This window comes from Astatotilapia calliptera, chromosome 2 (assembly GCF_900246225.1).
Source record: "Astatotilapia calliptera chromosome 2, fAstCal1.2, whole genome shotgun sequence".
In the NCBI taxonomy this organism is placed as follows: domain Eukaryota; kingdom Metazoa; phylum Chordata; class Actinopteri; order Cichliformes; family Cichlidae; genus Astatotilapia; species Astatotilapia calliptera.
In genome coordinates this window covers 8,348,225-8,371,818 of record NC_039303.1, presented here as the reverse complement: position 1 = coordinate 8,371,818, position 23,594 = coordinate 8,348,225, and the positions used below count along the sequence as shown (strand labels likewise).

Sequence of the window (23,594 nt, the reverse complement as noted above, 5' to 3'; positions counted from 1 at the left end):
GGTAGACCACCCTAGCAAGGGCTTGAACCACATCTTCCACCTTCGTTCTGTCCACCATGAATGGAGCTTTCTTAACCCAACATGCCAAGAAGCTGAACTAATTTACCACTAGTGACCACAAAAGAAAAGAGCAGCTCTGTTTTAAAGTGCATGCACTTCTTCAAGAAGCCCTTTGTCTGGAGGCCTATGGTTGAATCCCTTCACAGAAAGGTCAGCAAAACTCTTAACATCGCACTAGATGTGTTTTTTTTTTTGGTAAGGTTTCTTTTTGGTCAAATGTAAGACCTCTCTGGAGGGACCGCAAGATCTTACTGGCCAACTGACAAGACAAACACAGTCATAAAGCAGCGAGGACAGTTTATTTCTTTTCTGCTGTGGAATGCTCCCCGAAGAGAGGCAAAAACGGCTTTGCTTACTGACTCCACAGTAAAATGTCATTTTGTGGCACAGTTTGGACAACTGGATATATGGTTGCACAAACAACAGATGAATTTGGAGCTTAACAATGCCAAGACTTTTCAGCAGTGAAAGAAGAAGCACTTCCACGGTTAATAGTCAAAAGAATTTAATAATTGATTCCAACATATTATGGTCATGCTGCGGCCTTCACCAGAGACTAAATTGCTCAACACTAAACCAAAATCACGTTCAGCAAATGCCTCCTACTATTAAAACACAAAGTTCACTCTGTTCTCTTTTTAGTTTTCGTTATAGATTCTCTGTCACCATGGCTAACAAAAGCAAGCAAGATGCTATTAATAAGCTTACCCCTCTTTTTTTTTTTTTTTTTCTTCTTCTTTAGTTGGCTTACACGGACAAACTGATTTATGTCCGTATTCATGTATAAGTTGTCGTCTGTGAGGCTGCATGTTGAGCCTCACTTTGGATGAGCTGGAGACCATAATCCCTGTTGAATACTGTAATTTTACCACCATGCCGTCTGTCAGCCGGGCAAATTACAGGTCTACCATGTCTGTATCTATAACACCTTGGGTGCTGCAGTGCAGTCACATGACTGTGAGCACGGCGAACAAAACTGGCTGGCCTCTTCCTACCTGAGGTGATGCCCTTTGGTATGTGGCATGCCTCTGCCAGATTTTAATGAACCTGTGATTTTATTTCATTTTTTCACATTTCTTTTGGTGGCACAGAGCAAGACTTGTTGGTTTTTGATTTAATTGAAGGGTTTTTACATTAAGCCTTAATTAAAATACCCTTCAAGAATTCCTGGGATGGTTTTCAGTGTGTTGCTGCAACTAAAGACATATTTTATCTTTTAAATATACCACACTGTCTCTTCACTTGTGTGCCAAGAATGACTTTGCAAGTGCCTGATTCCGCAGCAAGCCGTCAAAGCTTTCCTCATGCTGAATCTGTAATCTGTACATGCGAAGTCTTCCCAAAATGCTTCCAGGCCTACCTGGCAACACTTGTTGATCTTAGATAATGGATTATTTGACTTGATTGCTGTCAAGCTAGTCTGAGCAGTTTTTATGCAGGTGAATGGAAACATGTGGCGGTAGAGCCAAATGAGGTTACTCATAGGTCAACCCGTGTAATGATGAACAAAAACATGGTCAGAAGGTCAGTTGCAGAAGCTTACCATTATTGCAAAGCTACAACGTTGCATCTTCAGAAAGAATCAGTTCTATTTGATGATTCAGTGACAGTTAGTCTGGAACAGATTCCATATCCACTTCCAAACAGCCCTTATTTAGGTTGGGGGCCAAGGTATATTCATAACCGCCAATGTATACTTGGCAACTTATTTTAAAATTTTTAAATATTTGAGAGAATTGTATGACATCCAAAACTAGTAAAGAATTCCCACAGTTAGTTTACACCTCGCTCATATTGTCTGATGTGCTCCGATCATCACCCTATTCCCTAAAACTCGAAAACACTAGCATTTGACTCACAGTGGACACTGTGACAGTCTGAACGTTTAATGGATAAATGTGCACTTGGAACAAATGTCATGCTACTTTTTATGATTTATGTCTGTTGTTTGGGGTTTCTGTTAGAATCTTTGGCATGAATGAAATTTGCAGCCATCTGTGCAGCTGCAAGAAGCTAGCTGTAATAGCAGTGACAAGTCTCTTAGAGTAGATATCTCATATGGGGTAGACAGGTGCTCTGCTTTGAGTCAGCCTCTTGTCACCATCTTAATGAGCTTCTGCCATTCAAAATAATAACTAAGCTCTTTGTGGGTTAGTGGAAAAAAACCTAGTATTTCTACTGTGTTTTGCATAGATTTTTATATGATTGATGTAGTATTCTTTGCACAGGTGGCCTTGTTGTGAATATGTTCCTGTTAACCCAACCCCCAACACATCAGCCCTCTTCAGCTGCCCTACAACAGGTTTGACTGGAACTCTTTCACATCCCGTTTGAAAGTCAGCAGAGGCATGTTCGGGCGGGAGTGTTTTCATGTGCCTCGCCTCAAGCAAACCTAAATTAATTGTTAAGTGTAATCATTTCTGCGTCTCGCCTGGTGGTCGCGTAGCATGGCAACTGTTTGCATCTTTGCGCTGTTAAATCAGCTCCAGATTTGAGCCGAAACCTCTCAGATCTCAGCTCCTCAGTCTGTTCTCACTTGTGAATAAGCCACATTTATCCAAAATAAAACAGAAAGAGTTGTTGCCTTTTGACTGTTAAACTCCAAATTGGAGTCTGTAAACAATCAAACAAAGAATTCAGCAGTATTTTTCAAAGATTGAAGAGTAGCACACTTGCATAGGACTCGAGTTTGCAGACCATTGGAGCTCACTCTCTTCCACATACTTGTGTTTAGGAGGTTGGCTCTCTCGTGTTTTTTGGAGCTGGGAACGCTGCAGCTGTTGAACAGACGTTTGGTTGAGCGCGGGTTTACTGGAGAGCCTGAGGAGAGGGCAGTGAGGCTTGGATTTCTGTTTTCTTTATGGATCCAGTGACTTAAGATGGGGTCTCGCGAAAGATTGTGCTGAATCTGAGAAGCTGCCGTTCCACAGTCCCAGTTGATGAGCTTAGACCTCAAGTTTTTTTGACAGACATGCGCGCACACACGCTGGCTCAATCGTCATTTGAAAAATTAATCTAGAAAGCAAACAGTTACTCTTTTGTACGCGAGACCCTGTCTCTTGTGGCTGGTATCCAGCTCTGTAACGAGCAGCAGCTGGCTCAGAGGCCTGCACTCAGGAGCTGCATCCCTCACCCTGATGAATGTGTCATTTGTTGCTTGTTTAGCAGTCGCTTTTGTTCTGGGTCTGAACCATCCACAGACAGACACACACACACACACACACACACACACACACACACACAATGCTCAGCTACAGTTTGTGTAACCTACTTAAAATGGTGCAAAATCTAGGCCTTCATGACTGCTGGGTTTTGGAAAGAAAGAAAATGGTTCTTGGAAGGCGTCTGGGTATTTGTAGCCAATGAGAGTTCATGCATTCTTGTGTAGTACTTAATAGTAGTTCCTGTTACACCGCAGTCATCAAATGCAGGTTGGATGACATTCCCCCTGCGGTTGTTTTATTGCTTTATCGGCAGGAGTAGGGCAATAATATTGCCATGACTTCACAGTTGAAGTGATGTCTGCTGATGACTTAAGTAGAAGCTGTAGGCTATCTTTCAGTATGTGACTGAAGGGAGATGTAATTTTGGTGAGCAAAGGCACTTAAGTAGGTCTATTGTTTTATTTCTTGTTGTAGGTTTTTTTTGTCTTATCTGAGCAAGTGCTTTATTTCATGGTGGCTGCAGTCAAATTTCGATCTCTTCCCTCCTCCAGCTTTCCTATTCACTGTATCTTCATAATTGGTGTGTCAGCGACCGTGGAATGTAGAAGAAACAGTTTATCATAAACTACGGCACAGAAGCATTTTTCTTCTGTTCCCCAGAGAAAATATTCATGATAGAGCAGCATCTCCAGAATTGGGCTGTAATGCATACTGAATGTTTTTCTTAGTCCCACTGTGAATAGAAGAAATCATCACGGGGAGGAGAGAGAGAGATAGATAGATAGATAGATAGATAGATATAGAGATATATCTCTATCTATAGATATAGAGATATATCGATGGATATAAAAAAACAAAAAAAACAAATGCATTTTGAGGTCTCTTAAAGCATGAAGCATTTTTTGTCTTATTTTTCCCTTTCATGGCCTCTTTCCCCCTTCCAAGCTAGTGGGTTTCCTGTTCCAGCTGGAGCAAACCCAGAATGCCCAAAGAAGGATTTGGTCCAGAAGAAGTAGGAGGACCCATCACTGACATCCGAGCATCAGAAAGTCGCAAGACATAAGCTCTCTGTCGTTAGCGAGAGAGACTGTAAATGTAAATTTGAAACTGTGTGCTTGTGTCAAGTGGAGCACTTGTGATTGTGCACTGGCCTGCAAAGCAGAACAGTAGAAGAGAAAGGAAGCATGTACACCAGTTAGATTAGCTTTCAAGCTGAGGGAAAAAGAAAACAAACCCCCCACACACTGGACACCTGACATGAAACAAGAGGCTAGACAAAATGAGATATAAGGATGAGTGAGAGATCCTCTGATGATAACATGATGGGCTGAAATTTGATCTTTACTGCTTGAAGTTTCAGCCAGGGGAGTTGTGAGCACACAGAGAGACCAGGAATGCGAATTAGGATCGTGTGGTGCCTTCAGTCAAGTCTGTATCTTTTTGATATAAACCCTGAAGTAACCCCAGAGTCATGATAACAAAGGCCTTTTTAAATGAGTACTTAGCCAAGGTTTGTAAACAAAGAATGAAATAAAGACATCACAACTGCTCTAAGTACTCAGAAACAGAAGTGATTTTTACATGGCTACATCACATGCTTGCCATGAATTTGGCTCTTGTAATGTCAGTGACTCCTCCAGGACTGAAGTAGTGGGAGTTGATACGGGAGGTCATGGAGCTGGAGAGAAGAGGCTGAAGGGAGTGTGGAAAATGTGCACAGTTACTGAAAACAGTGGCATACTAGAAGTGGGTTAGGGCCTTTCAGTGGCTGTAATGATGGGGAATATTACTTTAAAGCTTGTTAAAGTGTAAAGAATTCCCATAACCGCCCCATACATAAACCTGTGTTTACATGTTCATATTTAATATTTTCATAATATTTATTATTTTTTTATATGGGAGTTTGGTTTTTTCCTTACTCAGGTTTTCATTCTGTCCCAGATTGTAGACTTAATACTACATAATGCTGTATGCAGACAGATGTGGGGAGTGTGTGATTGGCTGTTGAGTCTCTTAGATGTATTTTTTTTTTTTTTTTGTTGTAGTTAAGAAGCATTCTTAGTCTCTTTTTCATTTAGATCTACCACAGGCCACCACATCACTAAAGAAATAAAACGATACAGACAAATGTAAAGAACAATGGAACGTGATTTTTTTTGTATAATAGATCTCTGGGTGAAATCTTACATGAATCCTATTTCATCCTGTCCTGTCTTAATCCCAGTAACTGTTCACTCCTTAGCATCTCAGTCATAAGATGTTTCATGACACTTAAGTAGTGCCTTTTAAAAAGTAAATACAAAGTAAATATTTGTCTTGTATCACAGATTAAATTCTTTCATTCAGTTTTATTTATACAGTACTGATTAAAACACTCTTCTCAGTGGGCTTTAGGTTGTACAGTAAAGACCTTACAATAAAGTGTAACCATTATCCGAAGTGTGAGTGTTTTAATTTCACCAAGTAACCAGTTTTGCACAGGCTGAAATGTGACGAAGGGCCTCAAGGACAGAGTAAAAGGGAATTATTGTGAGATACTGTTTGAAGGAACCTGCTTATCTTAAACCAACACAGAAGCCAGCGATAAAGGGAACCTGTTGCTCCTTCTGTTTACCAGGATCTGTTCAAACTATCAGTGCCTGCTTGGGAATTCTTGTTAAAGTCATTAGGTTTGCTATTTGGCCTGGAAGTGTGTGGTTACCGTTGGGCCTATGTGGAATAAGATTTCACTGTCTTTTCTACCCACACAATAGCAGTCGGATGAAGAGAGGACTGCTCCAGGCCTGGTGACAGAATCTGATTCATACTGAGGAGAGATGTTATATAACCAAAGCAATCACATTTCACTATGGAGAATAAAAGTTTTGAACTTGTTAGTAAACCTTTCTAAATGCTCTCTTCTTTTAAGCTGTTTTATCTGAAGATAAAATATCTTTATTTTAATGAATTGATGCTCAGGCTGGCAAAGAAGCACATCAGTTTAGGGAGCGAAAGTGCCAGATAGTTGTTCCCATAGTAGGAGGCTTGTTAGATGTTGGGGGAAAAAACAGTATGTCAACAACACTGAGACAGACCCTGGTGACTTTCTTTCCTGTCCTAGTAACCCTGAGAAGCATGGGAACTGTAAATAAAAGTATGCAAAAATGCTCCTACTGCCCTCAAGGCTGCAGACTACACAGACCATGAACAGATTGTTTAAGCATGAAGGAAAGTTCACTTTATGCCCATTAGCAGAGGCCATTATGGAGCCATTTTTCCACATCTCAGAGAGGATTTCCCATTAAAGATCATTCATTAAGTGATTGTGATTATTTTTCCCCCCAGTAGGATTTCTAAAGGTCAATGTGGGAGCATGTTGCATGATAAGTAAGGCATTGGAGAAATGTTTTACAGACCATTGATGTGTTACAGTCATGCAAATAACGTGTCCCTTGCTCTCTTCCATTTTACAGCAGATATGCTTTAGCTGATTAGTCTCTGCAATTAATGAATGGGCTGAATCACCAATGTAGTGGATTCCAGTGTTGAAATAAATTATGTTTTCTCTCAGGATGTGAGATTTGTTTCTTAAATGGTTATCTGCATTGTTACTTCAAGGCTTTCTAGCTTGTTTTTTTTATTATTATTATTATTACGCTGTATTCATTGTTTCAGCCATGTTTATACTTAAATTATTATACATTTTTCCCTAATGCTGGCACTCTCTATCTAAGCTGAAATAGCTGTTTTAGCCAATACACTAAAGCCACTAATTGACATGATTTTGTTTTTGTTGGTATTTCATGGGCTAAGCTGAGAGTGGACACTCACTGATTGTCTCCGTTTCCAGCAGTTAGAGGGGTTATGCTCTCAATTCCTCTGAAAGGATTTTCTTTAACAACCTGGCTTTACTATTAATTATCTTAAGAACCTTGGGAAATAAGATTGACTTAACCTAATTATCCAAAGGTACATGATCAGTGACTAAGTACAGGGCAGGATCTCAAGGTCAGACATGACCAGTGTGGGGAGAATAACTCTACTCATCATTAGCAAATAATGCAGCAAAGGTCATTCTTGAATTAATCTTTTGGATCTTTTAATATACTGAGTAAGTTATTAGCTCAATTTGCCATCAGTCTCATCTTATGTCCTTCCCTTCTGTTTCAGGATTCCGCAAAATCAGCCTTGATGATCTGCGTAAGGCCTACATCGTCAAGGACGTGCAACAGTACATCCTTCACAGGCTGGATCAGGAGGAGGCCCTGAGGCAGCATCTAACCAAGGAGACAGCTGAGATGCTTAACCAACTTCACATCAAGAGCAGTGGTTGTTTCCTTTACCTGGAACGTGTCCTGGATGGTGTGGTGGAAAACTTTATCATGCTTCGTGAGATCCGCGACATCCCGGGCACTCTTAATGGCCTCTACCTGTGGCTCTGCCAGAGACTGTTTGTCAGAAAACAGTTTGCCAAAGTACAACCAATTCTTAATGTAATCCTTGCAACTTGTAGGCCACTCACAGTCAAAGAACTGTACCATGCAGTCTGGACCAAAAACATGACACTGACCATGGAAGAGTTTCAGAAAAAGATGGACATTCTCTCCAAATTATTGGTCGATGGCCTTGGGAGCACTAAAATCCTCTTTCACTACAGTTTTGCAGAGTGGCTACTAGATGTTAAGCACTGCACCCAAAAGTACTTGTGCAATGCAGCAGAGGGACATAGGATGTTGGCAATGAGTTATACTTGCCGGGCAAAGCAGCTCAAGCCGCTTGAGGTGCAGGAATTTGCATTGCATCTTGTGAACTCCAATCTACAGATTGAAGCATTTAATCTGGCTCTTTGGATGGTTTGGAATGGAACTCCTGCTAAAGACTCTTTGAGCACCTCCATACCAAAGGAACAGGAGGTTCTGCAGCTACTGGTCAAAGCTGGTGCACACGTAAACAATGAGGATGATCATGCTTCATGTATTGTACAACAGGCCCTAGAAAGAGAGGATTCGATAAGGACACTACTTGACAATGGGGCATCTGTAAACCAGTGTGACTCCGGTGGAAAAACTCTGCTGAGTAATGCTGCATACAGCGGAAACCTTGATGTTGTCAACTTGCTTATATCTAGAGGGGCAAACATGGAGCTAGAAGATAACAATGGACAGACGGCACTTACCCTTGCTGCAAGGCAGGGCCATACTAAAGTGGTCAACTGCCTTATTGGCTGTGAGGCCAACATAAACCACACAGATCACGATGGGTGGACTGCTCTCCGTTCAGCAGCATGGGGTGGACATTCAGAAGTTGTGTCTGCTCTGCTTTATGCTGGTGCCAAAGTGGACTGTGCTGATGCCGATGGCAGAACTGCTTTAAGAGCTGCTGCTTGGGGAGGTCATGAAGACATTGTGTTGAACCTTCTTCAACATGGCGCTGAGGTCAACAAAGCAGACAATGAAGGAAGAACAGCTCTTATTGCTGCAGCCTATATGGGACACAGAGAAATTGTTGAGCACCTGTTGGACCATGGAGCCGAAGTTAATCATGAAGACGTTGATGGAAGGACTGCCCTTTCAGTCGCTGCTCTCTGTGTTCCTGCAAGTAAAGGCCATGCATCTGTTGTGAGCCTTTTGATCGACAGGGGTGCAGAGGTCGACCACTGTGACAAAGACTGCATGACTCCTCTCCTCGTGGCTGGCTATGAAGGACATGTAGATGTAGTTGACTTGCTTTTAGAAGGCGGGGCTGATGTGGATCATACAGACAACAATGGCCGCACCCCTCTTCTGGCTGCTGCATCAATGGGCCATGCATCTGTAGTCAACACACTACTTTTTTGGGGGGCTGCTGTTGATAGTATTGACAGTGAGGGAAGGACTGTGCTGAGCATTGCATCTGCTCAGGGTAATGTGGAGGTGGTCAGAACTCTGCTGGACAGAGGTCTTGATGAGAATCACAGGGATGATGCAGGCTGGACCCCGCTTCACATGGCTTCATTTGAGGGCCACCGGCAAGTTTGCGATGCCCTTATTGAACAAGGTGCTCGTTGCACAGAGGTAGATAATGATGGTCGAATACCGCTGATATTAGCTGCACAAGAGGGACATTATGACTGTGTGCAAATTCTTCTGGAACACAAGTCATGCAGTGACCAGAGGGGATATGATGGGAGGAATGCTCTCAGGGTAGCTGCATTAGAAGGTCACAGGGAGATTGTTGAACTGCTGCTGAGCCACGGTGCTGATATAGATTGCAAAGATGCAGACGGACGCCCGACGCTTTACATACTAGCACTTGAAAATCAGCTGGCCATGACAGAATATTTCCTTGAAAATGGCGCAAATGTGGAAGCTTGTGACACTGAGGGCAGAACGGCCCTGCATGTATCCTGCTGGCAAGGGCATATTGAAATGGTGAGGCTGCTGATTAACTACCATGCTGATGTGAATGCCTGTGACAATGAAAAAAGATCTGCCCTCCAGTCTGCTGCATGGCAAGGCCATACAAAAGTCGTGCAGTTTTTGATAGAGAATGGCACACATGTAGATCACACATGCAATCAGGGAGCAACGGCACTAGGCATAGCTGCCCAGGAGGGTCACATCGATGTTGTACAAATACTTCTTGAAAACGGTGCTGACCCCAACCACGCTGATCAGTTTGGAAGAACGGCAATGAGAGTAGCAGCAAAAGGTGGCCATTCAATGATTATAAAACTTCTAGAAAAATATGGAGCTACAACTCTAAATGGCTGCAACCCCTCCCCAGTGCATACCATGGAAGAAAAAACACCATTGGCAGTGACTGGTAAAATGCAGTCCCTCACCATCAAATCAAGTAGTTCTGGCAGCACTGGGGCAGGAGATGTGCAGTCATCTGGACGAGGTCTACAGAATGGGCCTGTTCATGCCTTCAGTTCACCGTCAGAGTCTCCTGATTCCACTGTAGATAGACAGAAATCCTCCCTGTCAAATAATTCTCTCAAGAGTTCAAAAAACTCCTCTTTGAGAACCACATCATCTACAGCCACAGCACAGACAGTGCCCATTGACAGTTTTCACGGACTGACATTTACAGAACAGATTCAGCAGCACTCACTGCCCCGCAGCCGGAGCAGACAGTCTATTGTATCTCCGTCCTCTACGACAAAGTCCATTAGTCAGCAGCCATCATCCCCATCCAGTGACTTTGACTGGTCTCAGCTGAAATCCGGTCTTAAATCAACAAAGGGAACTAAAACTGGAAATAGCACAGCAAACAGCAAAACAACACTGGGAGACAAGAAGAAAATCAAGAACAGTGGCTCAACCCAAGGTCAGGTTCTGGAGTATGAGATGACCCAGTTTGACAAGAGAATTGCCATTAATAAATCGGTAGCTAACATCGCAGTGAAAGATCCTCATTGTAAGATCATGATTGGTGGTTCAGTTCAGCAGGAAAGGGGACAGTGCCAGGATCAGTTTTTCATACAGCAGCAAAGCTGTTCTGAGAAGAAGAGGAATGGGATAATGACAAACCCCAACTATCATCTACAGGGTAATCAGGTTTTCTTGGGTAGGGTATCAGTTCCACGGACTGTTCAAAACAGGGGCCACCAGGATGTTCTAGAGAACTATCCCATAGGGGAAACGGAGCTAAGCCTTAAACAAGCCCTGAAACTGCAGATTGAAGGATCAGACCATGGGTTTAACTACAAAAAGGAGACTCCATTATAGCTGGTAAGAGAGAGTTTGTTTTTGTATTGTTTTTTTAATATTCCAGCATGTGATTTTAATGTAATACAGCAACCATGTGTTTATATGTTGAAATCAAGAAAAGGTGAGGGCACATAGCAAACAACACATGCTTTTGGCTTGTCTAAGGACTAATAAAGGAGCAAAAAATGGGCACATAGATGATACCGGAATGCACTGAATAGAACCACCATTAGTTTTATTTAATCAGACTTGCGTGAAGAAAGCCTCCCAAGCAAAACATTAACCCAAATCATTCCTGTGCCATTTCAGATGTCTTGAATGCCATTCGTCATGCAGACGGCGGAGGGAATGTGCCAAAGCAACTGTTTTCATCTGCATTTAAAAAAAAAAACAAAAAAAAACACTTTTTTTTTTTTAAACTTTTCATCAGTGGGAGACCTCAAAATGTTACCTAGGGAAGATTGTTTTCTGCCTAAGGCTTATGTGAACTGATACTTCAATGTGCCTACATCTGTTACAGCCTTCTCCATGTATCCATGCAAACTATCATCTTAATTTAATGTAATGCTATTTAATAAACAGTGTATGCACTTTTAAGAGTAAAATGACAGACATGCATTTGTTCTAGTCACTCGTATCCCATCCATGTTTTATCTAAGTAACTGTTTGAGAAAACGTACCAATGCTTTTTCCTGTTATTTTATATTAATGTTTGTTCTACTTTTTAAACACTGACAACAATGTACTGCGAGTACAATGTAACAAACCAGAGGACATAACAGTAACTGATGCCATGGTATGAAGTAAGCGCATTGATAGTCTGCCTTTCTAGAGACCCCAAATAATCTGTGTTAACTTTGAGCAGCGTGTTAAACTTACTTTGTGTGTGATGTGTCAATAGCTATTTTCATCACAAGTATATAAAAGTGTATTTATTTTTGGGGGAAAAAAAGCCACTTTTTGGTTTTGCATTACATTCTATCATGGTGCTGTGTTTTCAGACGTTGCCTGCAGTCATTTTGAACTCCCAATTTGTTGGCTATGTAAGTTTGTGCATTATTAAAATATCTAAGAAAGAGGGAGGTTCATCGAAAATGTAAACAAAAATAATAATAATTTTGTCCCTATGGGATTTTTTTTTTTTTTTTTTTTGGTTGTTGTTGTTGTGAGTCCTGTTTTGTGTGCATTAAAAAAAATATTTAAATAATCCATTTTGGTGCTAAAAGCAGCAATGTCAAGTGATTAAAAATACATTTGTCAGCACAGTTACATGTATAACCTACTGCATCGCAAGAAACAAAATCCAAGCTTTGTTTCCGTATCGTCATGTGGTTCATTTTCAGTTAATTCCTGGCTGGATTTTTCAGGGGCATGACACAGACTCAGAAAGGCTTCAGCCATTAAGACAACTACTAGCTGTTAGTGACATTGTCTGTAATGCAAAGTTGTAAAGCCAAAGTTGAATGGGTATATTCTAACCCGCCTCCTCCCTGTGAGACACTGAGGATCAGTTGGACACGACTTACCCCTGTGGGAGACTGAGGGGAGGAGGTGCTCAGCTGTGACACTGAGGGAACTGAAACATCTGTTTCTTATGAATTCTATAGAGCTGCGTTAGTGTTTACAGGCTGTGTCATATTTTTTTGCAGGCTTTTCATAATGTTAACGGTGAGATATATTGCCAAGAACTGGGATCGAGGAGTAGAAGCCTATCGCATGCACGAACACTTATAAGCCCTAGTGAAAGCTCTCAGCTCTTCAGTACTACAGTAGCTCAAATGTATGCCATGAAGGGACGGTAGAAGGATTCTAAGCAGGACCGGGTTTAGAAACAGTGTTGGAAAAACATACTGTATAGTCTTATTAAGCAGTTATCTTGTTTGTCTTGACTGTGTTTTGTCTGCCATCTTTGATTTGACTGTCAGTGATTGGATTGTAAATAGCTTCCAATGTACATTCAACTTTCATTTAAAAAGAATTCCTGTATTCTATGAAGTGGAATTTTCTGATGTATATTAAAGTGCTTAATAAACATATTTGCTTTACTGCTGAAACAGACATTTTTGCTTATTTCATTTCGCATCCTTTTATAGTAACAGTGCCAGATAGTTGAGGCCAGTATGCTGACAGAAATGATTGTGTTGGCCGTTAATGGTCCAAAACAAGATGGATAATAAAAAAGCCACCAAAGGAAAGAGATTTGATTTATGGGGATGTACCAAAACCTGAAAAATCTGCACCATGCGTATATTTTTGTACTTGTATTCTTTTGACAGCTTTTTCCTCTCCCTTTCTCTCTCTCTCTTGTATTGGAGCTGTGAAACTACAGCATGTGCTGTTAATACCTACTTCACTGTTGGTCATTTGATATAGAGGGCCAAACCAGGACACTGCAGGCATCGCAACACATGGATCACGCTGAAGTGGAGCAGACAAGTGTGCCAAGTGCTATCGCGGCCTCCCCCTCTCCTGCATTTCACTCTGTTCATTTGAGTTAAAAGCAAACTGAAAGAGAGCTCTAACAGAAGTAGCTGAAAGATTTGATTTAATAGCATTTTTATTTAATCTTACGCAGTTTCACAATAAAGAAACTGGGTGCTTTTACTGGATTTTGGCTGTGATTGTGAATTATCTCCTATTCAAATTCCAAATCGATGCAAAGTATACAGTGAAAACATTCAGCTGTGTTTCAAAAAGACTTAACTTTGAACCAAAGAGTTAAATCTGAACAAAGTGGTTCTATTGAATAATTAGGTTTAACTGCCACCACCCAAAATGTCATGAAAAAGTGCACCAAATAGCCGTTCAAGTGCCATTTAGACTTTTGGACCTTCAGCACAGGCTTCTCTGTATGTTTTGAGAGGGTGGGTGTTAATGAATGAACCATCTGGTACTGATGTCATGCAGTGTGCACTGTCCAAGCTTGGAGGATCTCCTCATGAACCGTCTGCCAGTGGCCACATCTGGTTGCTCTCCACCCATGCCCTTGTTTTGGATACAGCGCTAACAAGTTCCCTCACAATATACACAACATGGAGACAGTTGTGGCTGGCTTGTTCCAGAGGTATTTTAAACCCAATGGCCTTCAACTAGTGCATGCCTTTGAGAGCCACGTGTGTGCTGAATTCACATTTAAGTAAATGTGATCTCTGTTTAGCACTTTAGCTACAAGCTTTCTTGTTTGGCTTCACAGAAACCTGCGTGTACTTCGATCTAAGCTGGCTCAAGGTGACTGTCGAATCACAAAATGCTGTTAATTCTCGTGTCCTTGTGGGGAACATATTTCCCAGCTTGTCTTGAGATCAGCAATCCTCACAAGAATGCAAACACTGAAAAGATTTCTTTTTGGCAGGTGTGTGTGTGTGTGTGTGTGTGTGTGTGTGTGTGTGTGTGTGTGTGTGTGTGTGTGTGTGTGTGTGTGTGTGTGTGTGTGTGTGTGCGGCTGGTGTCTTACTTCCAAGTTTCTTTGTGATCACATATGTTGAGCTTTAATCTGTGTATTTTCCAACTTCTGCATACAATTTTCAAAAATATACACTTTGAAGAGGGTTTTCAAGATAAAGCCTTTTCAGTTGATCGAAGCTTAGTGAGACAAAACAAATAAAGGCTGCATTTTCAGATGTATTCTCGATTATGAGACTTTAGCCAGAGCAAAGCTTTGTTGGAAAAGAAAATACTGTATGCATTCAACAAATCCTCTTTTTGTGCAGAGATGAATGAGTATGTGCCAGATTTTGCTTTGTGGATTACATTACTAATTACATGCTAAATTACAATTTGTAAACATCACCAAACAGTCATTCTTACTAATCAATTAACTTGAGTAAACACATCGAAGAATTTGCGTTGACTCTTGGACAGAATGTGTAAGTTCAAATCTATAGCTGAACAATTTAAATCAGACTTCAAGCACGACTCTACATCATGTCAGACCAGTTTTATTCTCCAAATGTTAACTGTTGTTCTGGGAAACTGGCATCTGTACAAGTATAAATAGTCAGCATCTTGGGATGAGTGCCAGAAATGATTTGGTGAAGAAGCAGCCAAGTGGCAGACTTGTGGAGAAATTTTACAATGGGGTATTTAAATATGTCCCTCCAGTTTTATAATGACACGAGTGCAGCCATGCAGAGCCATTCATCTCAGTGGCGTTCAAATTAGATTGACTGGAACTACTAGCCTGCGAGCTTTGTTAAAACTGTGACCTGAAATAAAGGTGAATTTCTCCAAACTCACAGCGAAGAGGAAATGGCTGCAATTTGGTTGGAGAGAGAGACTTTAAATCCATTAACTGCTACATTTATGTGTTATGTTGTTCTGAAGAAGTTTGTGTAGATCTTGTTTTTTACATATAGTATGTTTAATTTTTAGATTATCTGGGAAATATTTTTATTAATTATTAATTAATAATTAACTGATTAATAATAATAATAATTATTATTATTTATTTTTACAAAATCCTGCTTTAAAGCGATTTTTTGTTTGTTTGTTTAAAAAACAATTTGCCCTGAAAGTGACACTATACAAAGAAAAAATGTGTTATAATTGACTCATCAATAAAATCTTACACTCAGTGTTCTATTGTAAACAAATTTTTTTTTTAAGCTGCATACACACAGGAAGTAATTTGCTCTATGAATTGCTTTGAAGTTGACCTCTGATCGCTAGTCTAGATAACCCCTAATAGATTAACTTTCCTGTCATATGTTAGTCACCGGTATCACTCGTTATCCTGCGCTCTCATTGGTTATCGCTTGCCTCAAAAGTGAGTTCATCTCAGGACCTGCCCACTTCCTGTCACCAACTATTTTATTGCAGGTTTTGTGCCAAAAAGTGATTGCAGATGTTTCTATGTGAATTTTGTTTTAATACTATGTGTAATATTCTTACTTATATTGGCAAACAGGCTGCAATCAACAGGATTTGCTAATAAAATAAACAAATGACCAATTTTGCAAGAAACGTCATGACTGCATTATTGTACCTACATTATAATCATGTGACATAGCAACAGTGCATGAAATTTAATTTACAAAAAAAAGTTTCCTTTCAGTCAGTTGCAGACCAAAGAATAGCAACACACAGATGGGCAGTAGATAATGAAACCCTTGTGCAAACATGAGCGTTAGTTTATATGTGTCATTTCAGTCACAAAGGAAGCTGAGTTAGATCAAATGGGTATCTTTTTTTTTTTTTTTGGCAGGGAAACATTAGCTCTAATCCCACAATTTATCACATGAACAAACCTACATGTTATTGCCACCAGTGGCTATGGAAACAAATATAGAGAATGATAAATAGACCATAACTTTGGAAAGCAGATTCTTCTTGATTTAATATTTGAACTCAAACAAGCTTAATACTTCTTTGTGGGTCAGAGCCAGTCTGCAGAGGTGAAATTATCCCAATTCTCAACTTGTATACATTGCATATTATAAAAATGCCATATTACTACTGTGCTACAAACACCTAAAACACATCCGAACCCATCCTTTAATGTCTAGTTGCTGGCAGCCATGTATGCAATGGAAACTCAACAACAGGCTGTGTAAGCCCATTTCACACTCCTCTTTCCTACAAACATCACGTGATCAGCCATAATTCATAGAAGCACACTTAAATTTGCAAGATTTTTAGCTCCAACAACCCCACAAGTGGGTTTGAAAGACAGACATCTCTAAACCCCGGAAAGTAGTATTTGAGCCAGAGATATGGATCTAAAATCCCATCATCCTCCTGCACGTACATTATGATCATACTGTGCACTACTATGTTAGTATAATATCTCACTCATACTCCCACAAAGCTAACAAACAGTAATCGCAAAGCCGGTTTCGGACGCTGTTGTGACAAGGAAGCCTGCTGAATTTCATACTGTTTACTGGCAACAGTTCATTCATGAAGAGTTTCAGTTAAAAAAAGACCATTCCAGTTTGGATTTGTGTCAGCACAGTCCAGCAGCAGGTGGGCAACGAATACATTCATCAAGCTTTCACAACTGAGGCATTTAAAACATGCATACAGTATACTGCTCTCAGATCCAGCAAAGCACTAAATGCATTTTTTATGAATGCACGTCTTATACAAGGTACAATTTCAAAATGGGTTTATTTGAAAAAAATAAGTGTGCTCCTTTATGTGTCACAGCGCAGTATCAACCGAAAAGTCGAATTCATATTTTAGATAAAAGCCTGTGCTTAAAAACAGGCAGCTTTCAAAGCAGCCTCCGCTCAACAACAATGCACCAACTCATGGCCAACAAAGCTGCAGAATGAGAGATTACTGACATACTGTATTCCTCTTTGTTGCCTGTTTACATAATCCCCACAGTCTCTCATCAAGGATCGTGGATGAAAAGCTTTCATCAACTCTCGCCGGAAAACCTGTTTTCTTCTTTGAAACTCAACCCACTGGTCCAGCGTGAACACAGGTGTTCCACTTTCACTAAACTCTGAACAGGATAAGTAACACACCTGGTGGTACAATCTAAAGTTGAAATGTCTGGCTGTGAGGACAAAAAAACCCTAAAGAACCTGTCTTTTGAGCTTGGGTGAGTTTACAATAGTGCACCACCATACTAAGCATCATTAATCATTATGGTTGAAGCCAAGGACAATAAATGGACCCAAGCTCTACATAATAAAAAGACTATAGCTTCACAGACTGAGATACTCAGGTATGAGACAAAAGCAGCTGTCTGTTAAGCAGAGAACTCAGGATTTCACAGCTCTGTGGTCTCTTTCCATCATAGTCACTTTCAGATGCAAACCGTGTATCTCCAAAATGTCAGCTTTTGAGGAAGTAGGAAAAATGACATTGTTTACATCATGAAGACGAGACATTTTTGAGAACAGTTGGTGCTTTTGTGAGGGTTTCATAAACCCAGGAGGTCGGTGAACTTTCCCAGGCCACGCAGGGCATGTAGTGTTACAATTCATCCCTATTGGAGTTAAGAGGTTTGCATCAGGCAGTGGTGATATGTGGGAACGTGGAATCTGTAAGAAACAGCTGGGAATTGTAAGACCAAAATATCTACCCTGTGACACAGTGAAACAATATATGAAACAATATTTAGTAAAACAAGGCGTCGTTATGAGAGCTACAAAAAAATTTACAAAGTAAATAGTGAATACAGTATAAATGTTAAACAATCAAAAGGAAAAGTTGAAACTAAAGTAGGGATTTAAACATGTATTCAGCCACATTTAGCTTGTGGCTGTGTTTCATTAGTCAAAGACAAACTGTGAGAAACCAAGTTTGCCAAGTTCAACAGGTTGCAGATTGTTATTTCATTTCTAAGAGACAAAGTAACTAAAGGCTTATTTTCTGAGTGCAGAGTGTGCAGTGCTAAGCAGAATCACATTTGATTTTTAGAACAAAGTACAGTAAATAGGTTTTTCTTAGGAATATTTATAAAGATTGCAGCAAGAAATATGATTTTTTTTTTTTACATATGTTAACAGCAAGATTTTCTATAAAAGGCAGTGCCAATGAGCTGATGCATCTTCGTTGTCTACAATTGTTTCAAATTTTCCACAGTTTATAGTAGGCTACCCATTTGATGAACCCTAACAACTCTGGTGATCCTCTTACTTTTTTTCCCTATTTCTTTAGGAAATGAACATTTCTGCCGTTACGTTAGTTACACTAGAGAAAACAGGGTTTGGAGGCTGCAGCATGAACAAAACTTTTTGCAACCCTCTTCTTGTTGTGTCTGTCAGTTGCTGTCTTCAATGCAACTTTGGTATTTCAAGATGCAATAAAATGGGATTCAGTCTGCTACCAGTTTGCATTTGAATGGGGTCAAGTTGATATTTACATGCAATCTGATTATAATGTGATGATGGTAATCAGGGCTGGACTATTAATCTGGCATACTGGGCATTTCCCAGGTGGGCTGACACACTTTTGGGCTGATGGGTCAATAGAAGGGCCGCTGTGCACGGCCCATTTTCATTACATCTACTATTGCCCAATCAAATCTCTTTAACACAACAGGTCTTCCCCTATGTTTGCTGTGCACTCATGCACCTCGTAGAACAGAGTTTAGTGTGGAAGAAGTGGTGAAAAGGTGAAGCTGCAAAGCTGAGACAGAAAAAGAAATAAATGCAGCAGATGTGTCAAATTAACTGACATGTTAGCTGTTGGGACTGCTGCTGCACCGTCACCTGCAGTATCAGCAACAACTAGTAACAAGCCCTCTGAGTCACAGGAGGCTACTGGTAGCGCCAGCCGTGGAGAAGCGCAGGAGGAAGGACCGCAGTCCCAACAAGAGAGCGAGGAAGAGACACCGGAAGGTGAAATTACCATGGTAAGAAAAAACAGGGACAAAATTAGGAAGCGAGAGAGTCAATGATTAAAGTAAAATAAATGACTGCTTTGATCACGGGTCACTCCTAACAGCTAAAGTGTAATTTGTTACACGCTGTAGTGCAGTGCAACTAAGAACTAACCTTACAACAACTGTACCAACCTGATTAAAAAGAAAAACTGTTTCAATATCAATAATCAAACAAAATGAAACATATACTTAATGCATGTATGCATGATATTGGCCAGGGTTGTTTTGTTGTCCCAGTCCAGTCCTGATGGTGATGACTACTTGCATTCACTCCAGAACCTCATACATTAGAAAATAAATTCTCTCCAAATAATGAGGTAGATGCTACAGGATAGAAATGTATCTGTAAAAATGTAACCAGAGTACAAGCCTTTGGCGACTAATTGACTTGAGTCCGCTATTGCAAAGAGAAGAACAGAGCTCATCAGCGCAGACTGACTCGGATCGAATGTGTCAACAATCTGTCTGCTTATAAATTTATATAAAGTTTATAAATTAGATGAGAATTCTTTGTAGACCTTTTACGATATATCTGAAAGTATTTGCAGTCATTCCCAGTCAGACTGTGATTGTTTGGAGATATGATGCCTCCCACCAGAAGTTGAGAGCATTGCGCACTGAACCTCTGTGCAACCACGTAGTCTCTACAACCACTGACTCCAAATAAATTCAGCGCAGTCACCAAGCAAACTCGGATTTTTCCCAGTTACAAGCAGGATCCGGTTCTACTTTTACTCTAAGCCTCTACTGAGCCTGCAGCTGTTGGACGAATTGTTCAGAAAAAACTTGATGTCTTGATAACTTTTTATCTCCTGCCACCAGTAAGTCAAAATTTCTATTTCCATTAAGCATGAACTAGATGCAGTGTCACAATACTGTGCACATACATCAGTGCTTTCCAATCAGTTCACTGCTGTCTTAATGTTACTGGTGATTGTCTGCCTCATTTAGGCTAACCACAAAGTAAAACTATTTATAGATTTAATGTCTCAACAATTATGGGAAAACACTGAAAATTAGTACACGTTCATGCTGATCTCAAAAATGATTACTATCATTTCATCGGACTCCATCATTAGCTAATAGCTATGGTTTGTTTCCCAATTATGTTAGCTTGCTAGCATGCTAAACTAACATGGAAAACTATTATACTTGCCAAACATTAGCATGTCACTGTATGCATGTCTAGCTGTCCCCTCCCCTTACAACAGAAGTGAAATCTTTAAGAATCTCAAAAAGGTGTTTTATCCAGTTCATATACAGAAAGATTACCATACATGAAAAAACAAAAATGAGCATCCATAAATGATAATGCTAATGGAATAAAAGTAGGAGATTTAGAGTTGCTGACATTAAAAAGTACCACATAAATTTATGTTAAAAGTCCATTCTAACCAGCAGCGTCCTACCTATTTCAAGCACGCAGGCCAATAAACGCAGCACGACAATGTAATCTTTATCTACTCTACAAAAATCACTGACACCATGTGACCCTAAACTAAAGCGCCTTTTTCTTCAGTTTTACAGCAGCTGAACATTACGAGCATAGCACGAATAGAACAATGAGAAGCAGATTTGCTTGAAACACAGCATTTGTCCGTCAAGCTGAGAAAAGTGAGCACCACCTGGGTGTTTTATTGGTACTGAGCTGCTAAATCAGCTTATTATGCAGAGCTATTATCGCCAGGAGTTGAGGAAATTTCACAGTTGGCAAGGGTTCTCTCTTTCTCTCCCTCTGGGTACCTGGCTCTCTCTCTCTTCTTTGGCTCTGTTTCCTTCATTTTATTAAATTTTTTATATTTATTTTGTAGCTGTTTTTGATGCCTTGCTCACTTGCTTTCGGTTTGAATTTTCTTCTGCCATTCTCTCCCAGACCATTGTATTTCCCCTACCCCCATCCTTTTGTTTAGCTTTATCTTTCTTAGTCTTGGCCATTCTCCTTTGAGATTTTTCATGTCTTTGCTTGCAACATCCCCTTTCTCTTGCCTGTCCCTATCTGTATTTTCTTCTTCCTCCTGTCTTTGCCCCATTGCTTTTTCTCATTTTCCTGTCTTGTTTTTGTGCCTACATACAATTTTTCCATTGTTCTTCTTTTTCGTGGCTCATTCTCTCCCCTCGTGTCACTCACTCACGTGCTGTTTATTCTGTTTTTGGTTTTTCTGTCTTTGGCTCTCGTAGACTTTTCTTCTCTCTCTTATTTGTCATGTCCGCCTTCTGTGTCACTCTTCTTTTCTTTCAGGCAGATTTTTACCCTCCCCTGTCTTTTGCTCTCCCTCCCTCTGTCTCTTCCCTCCGTCCCTCCCTCTCTCTGTTTCTTCCCTCCGTCAGCAGCAGCAGCCCTCACCACGGCTGCTGCAGAGTTCAACTCAGGACAAAAACCCTGCTCTGCTGCTGCTGCTGCACATACACACCGTTTGTCGACTGAATCAAAGTCTTGGGTGTAACGGGGCCCGGGGACAGATGGAGAACGGTGACGGTAAAACAAAGACATTCTCTGGCTTTCACTAGCGTATAGGAGAGAAATATTGAAATGACAACATGGGCTAAGACTCTAATGGCACATGATTTCAAAAATGGTTCCTGCTCAACAATGTTTTGCACATGAACACATGAAAAAAAACTGGCACAGCCGTGGACTCATGGCTTCAATTTTACGATCAGTTTGCTCCCTCTCGCTTTTGCCAGGATTCACATTTGTTTTGTGAAGAGTGCTAGGGAGATTTGACCTGATTTGACTTTTGCTGCAGATGTTAATCAGCTGTCTCAAGACTTTGATGGATAGTGTTTTTTGCGGTGTACACAGCAAAACAAAGATGAAAAATTAGGAAAGTGATTTTCTTGTTGGCATCTTTGGGACAAACACGTCAATGGTGTATTTCTGTCATGGCAATAATGCAATAAAATGAATAGAAGTCACTCCGTAGTGGGGATATCTGTTTCTAGAATGGCTATTGTTCTTTGGTTCCAAATGGTAACACCAGTGATTAGCTATACCAGATCTGTTTCTCTTGGGACAGTAATGGGAGCCAATTTATCGTTTTCCCCAAATTATGATGGGAGTACCTCAATGTCTAGGGATGCATTTAGATGAAATATACTGGAGTAAAGTAGTGAACAATGAATGTCAAGGATTTTGTTACTAATGATCCACCTATGCAATCTCCCCTCAGACTTGATAGGGGTCAAAATAGAGGTAAGAAGAAGAAGAAGGTTCATTAGACTTAATGGACCCAGTGTTCATATGAGAAGTGTTGGTTTCCAATGCATTTTAAACATCATTTTTGTTTACACTCCAAACACATTGTTTATGTATGTGTCTAAAGGCTTATTAGTCGATAGCACTGCGACTTTGAATAGATTCAAAATGGAAACCAGAAAGCTTTGGGTACCAAAGCTGTTGTCCACTGCCTAAACATTCGTCACAAAAATCTCCATAGATTAAAAAAAAAAAGTACAAAAAGAAAGATTATTGCAAGTCTCCTTTAATGCAATATTTAAACTGGCTATCTTAGCACTGACACTACTGTCTAAACTTGCCTAATGTTTTGTGGCTAGCTCAAGTTACCAGCTGTTTACTGTGACAGTGAGATTAAAAACGTCATCCAACAGTTACAGTATTACAGGAAAGTACGTCTTGCATCAATAAGCAGTATCAGTACTGACACAATACACATCCCTGGTGAAAAGGATCCAGTAATAGCAACATGTTGTCAAGATGCACACACAAACTCTTTTTTGTTGCAGAAGCGCATCTGTAACCGGAAGGTCGCCGGTTCGATCCCCGGCCGATGGCGTGATATGGCAGCCTCGCTTATGTCAGTCTCCCCCAGGGCAGCTGTGGCAACCGTAGCTTGCCTCCACCAGTGTGTGAATGCGAGAGTGAATGAATAGTGGCATTGTAAAGCACTTTGGGTGCCTTGAAAAGCGCTATATAAATCCAATCCATTATTATTATTATTACTGTAATACCTGCACTACAAGAGCACCAGCTGTTTCCTCCAATCAGACTTGAACATAATATAATAAAAACTACTTCTTCTTGGTGTTCACAGCAGCCTGTGTGTGCATTACAGTCCAAGCTTTAGTTGTGGTAGCTGCTAGGGTTCTTCCCCTTAGACATTCACTTACCGCCTTCAAATCACTGGCCAAGCTTTTGTGTGTGACACCAGACCTTGAAAGCAACTTCTATTCAGCACAACCAGTGCATGACATTTCAAATCAGGACTGACCTGGCAACCCTGAACTTCTCTGCCGCTCTCTCCCTCTCCTCATTAGCACGAACCCTATTCAAGGTCATTACCTATGGCACAGAAAGCACACCGTGTCAGATATACATAGTTACATAAATTCTTTATC

General features: G+C 40.5%; 1 protein-coding gene across 1 annotated transcript in view; it reads left to right on the top strand.

Annotated features, from left to right (window-relative positions):
• Positions 1-12,018, top strand: part of ankrd50 (ankyrin repeat domain 50) — a 38,498-nt gene extending 26,480 nt beyond the window's left edge. The window contains exons 5-6 of the mRNA XM_026183518.1: positions 7,374-10,918; positions 11,207-12,018. Coding sequence (XP_026039303.1) covers positions 7,374-10,915 — 3,542 coding nt within the window. The 3' untranslated portion in view covers positions 10,916-10,918; positions 11,207-12,018. The remainder of the gene's footprint in view (positions 1-7,373; positions 10,919-11,206) is intronic.
• Positions 12,019-23,594: the final 11,576 nt, after the last annotated feature.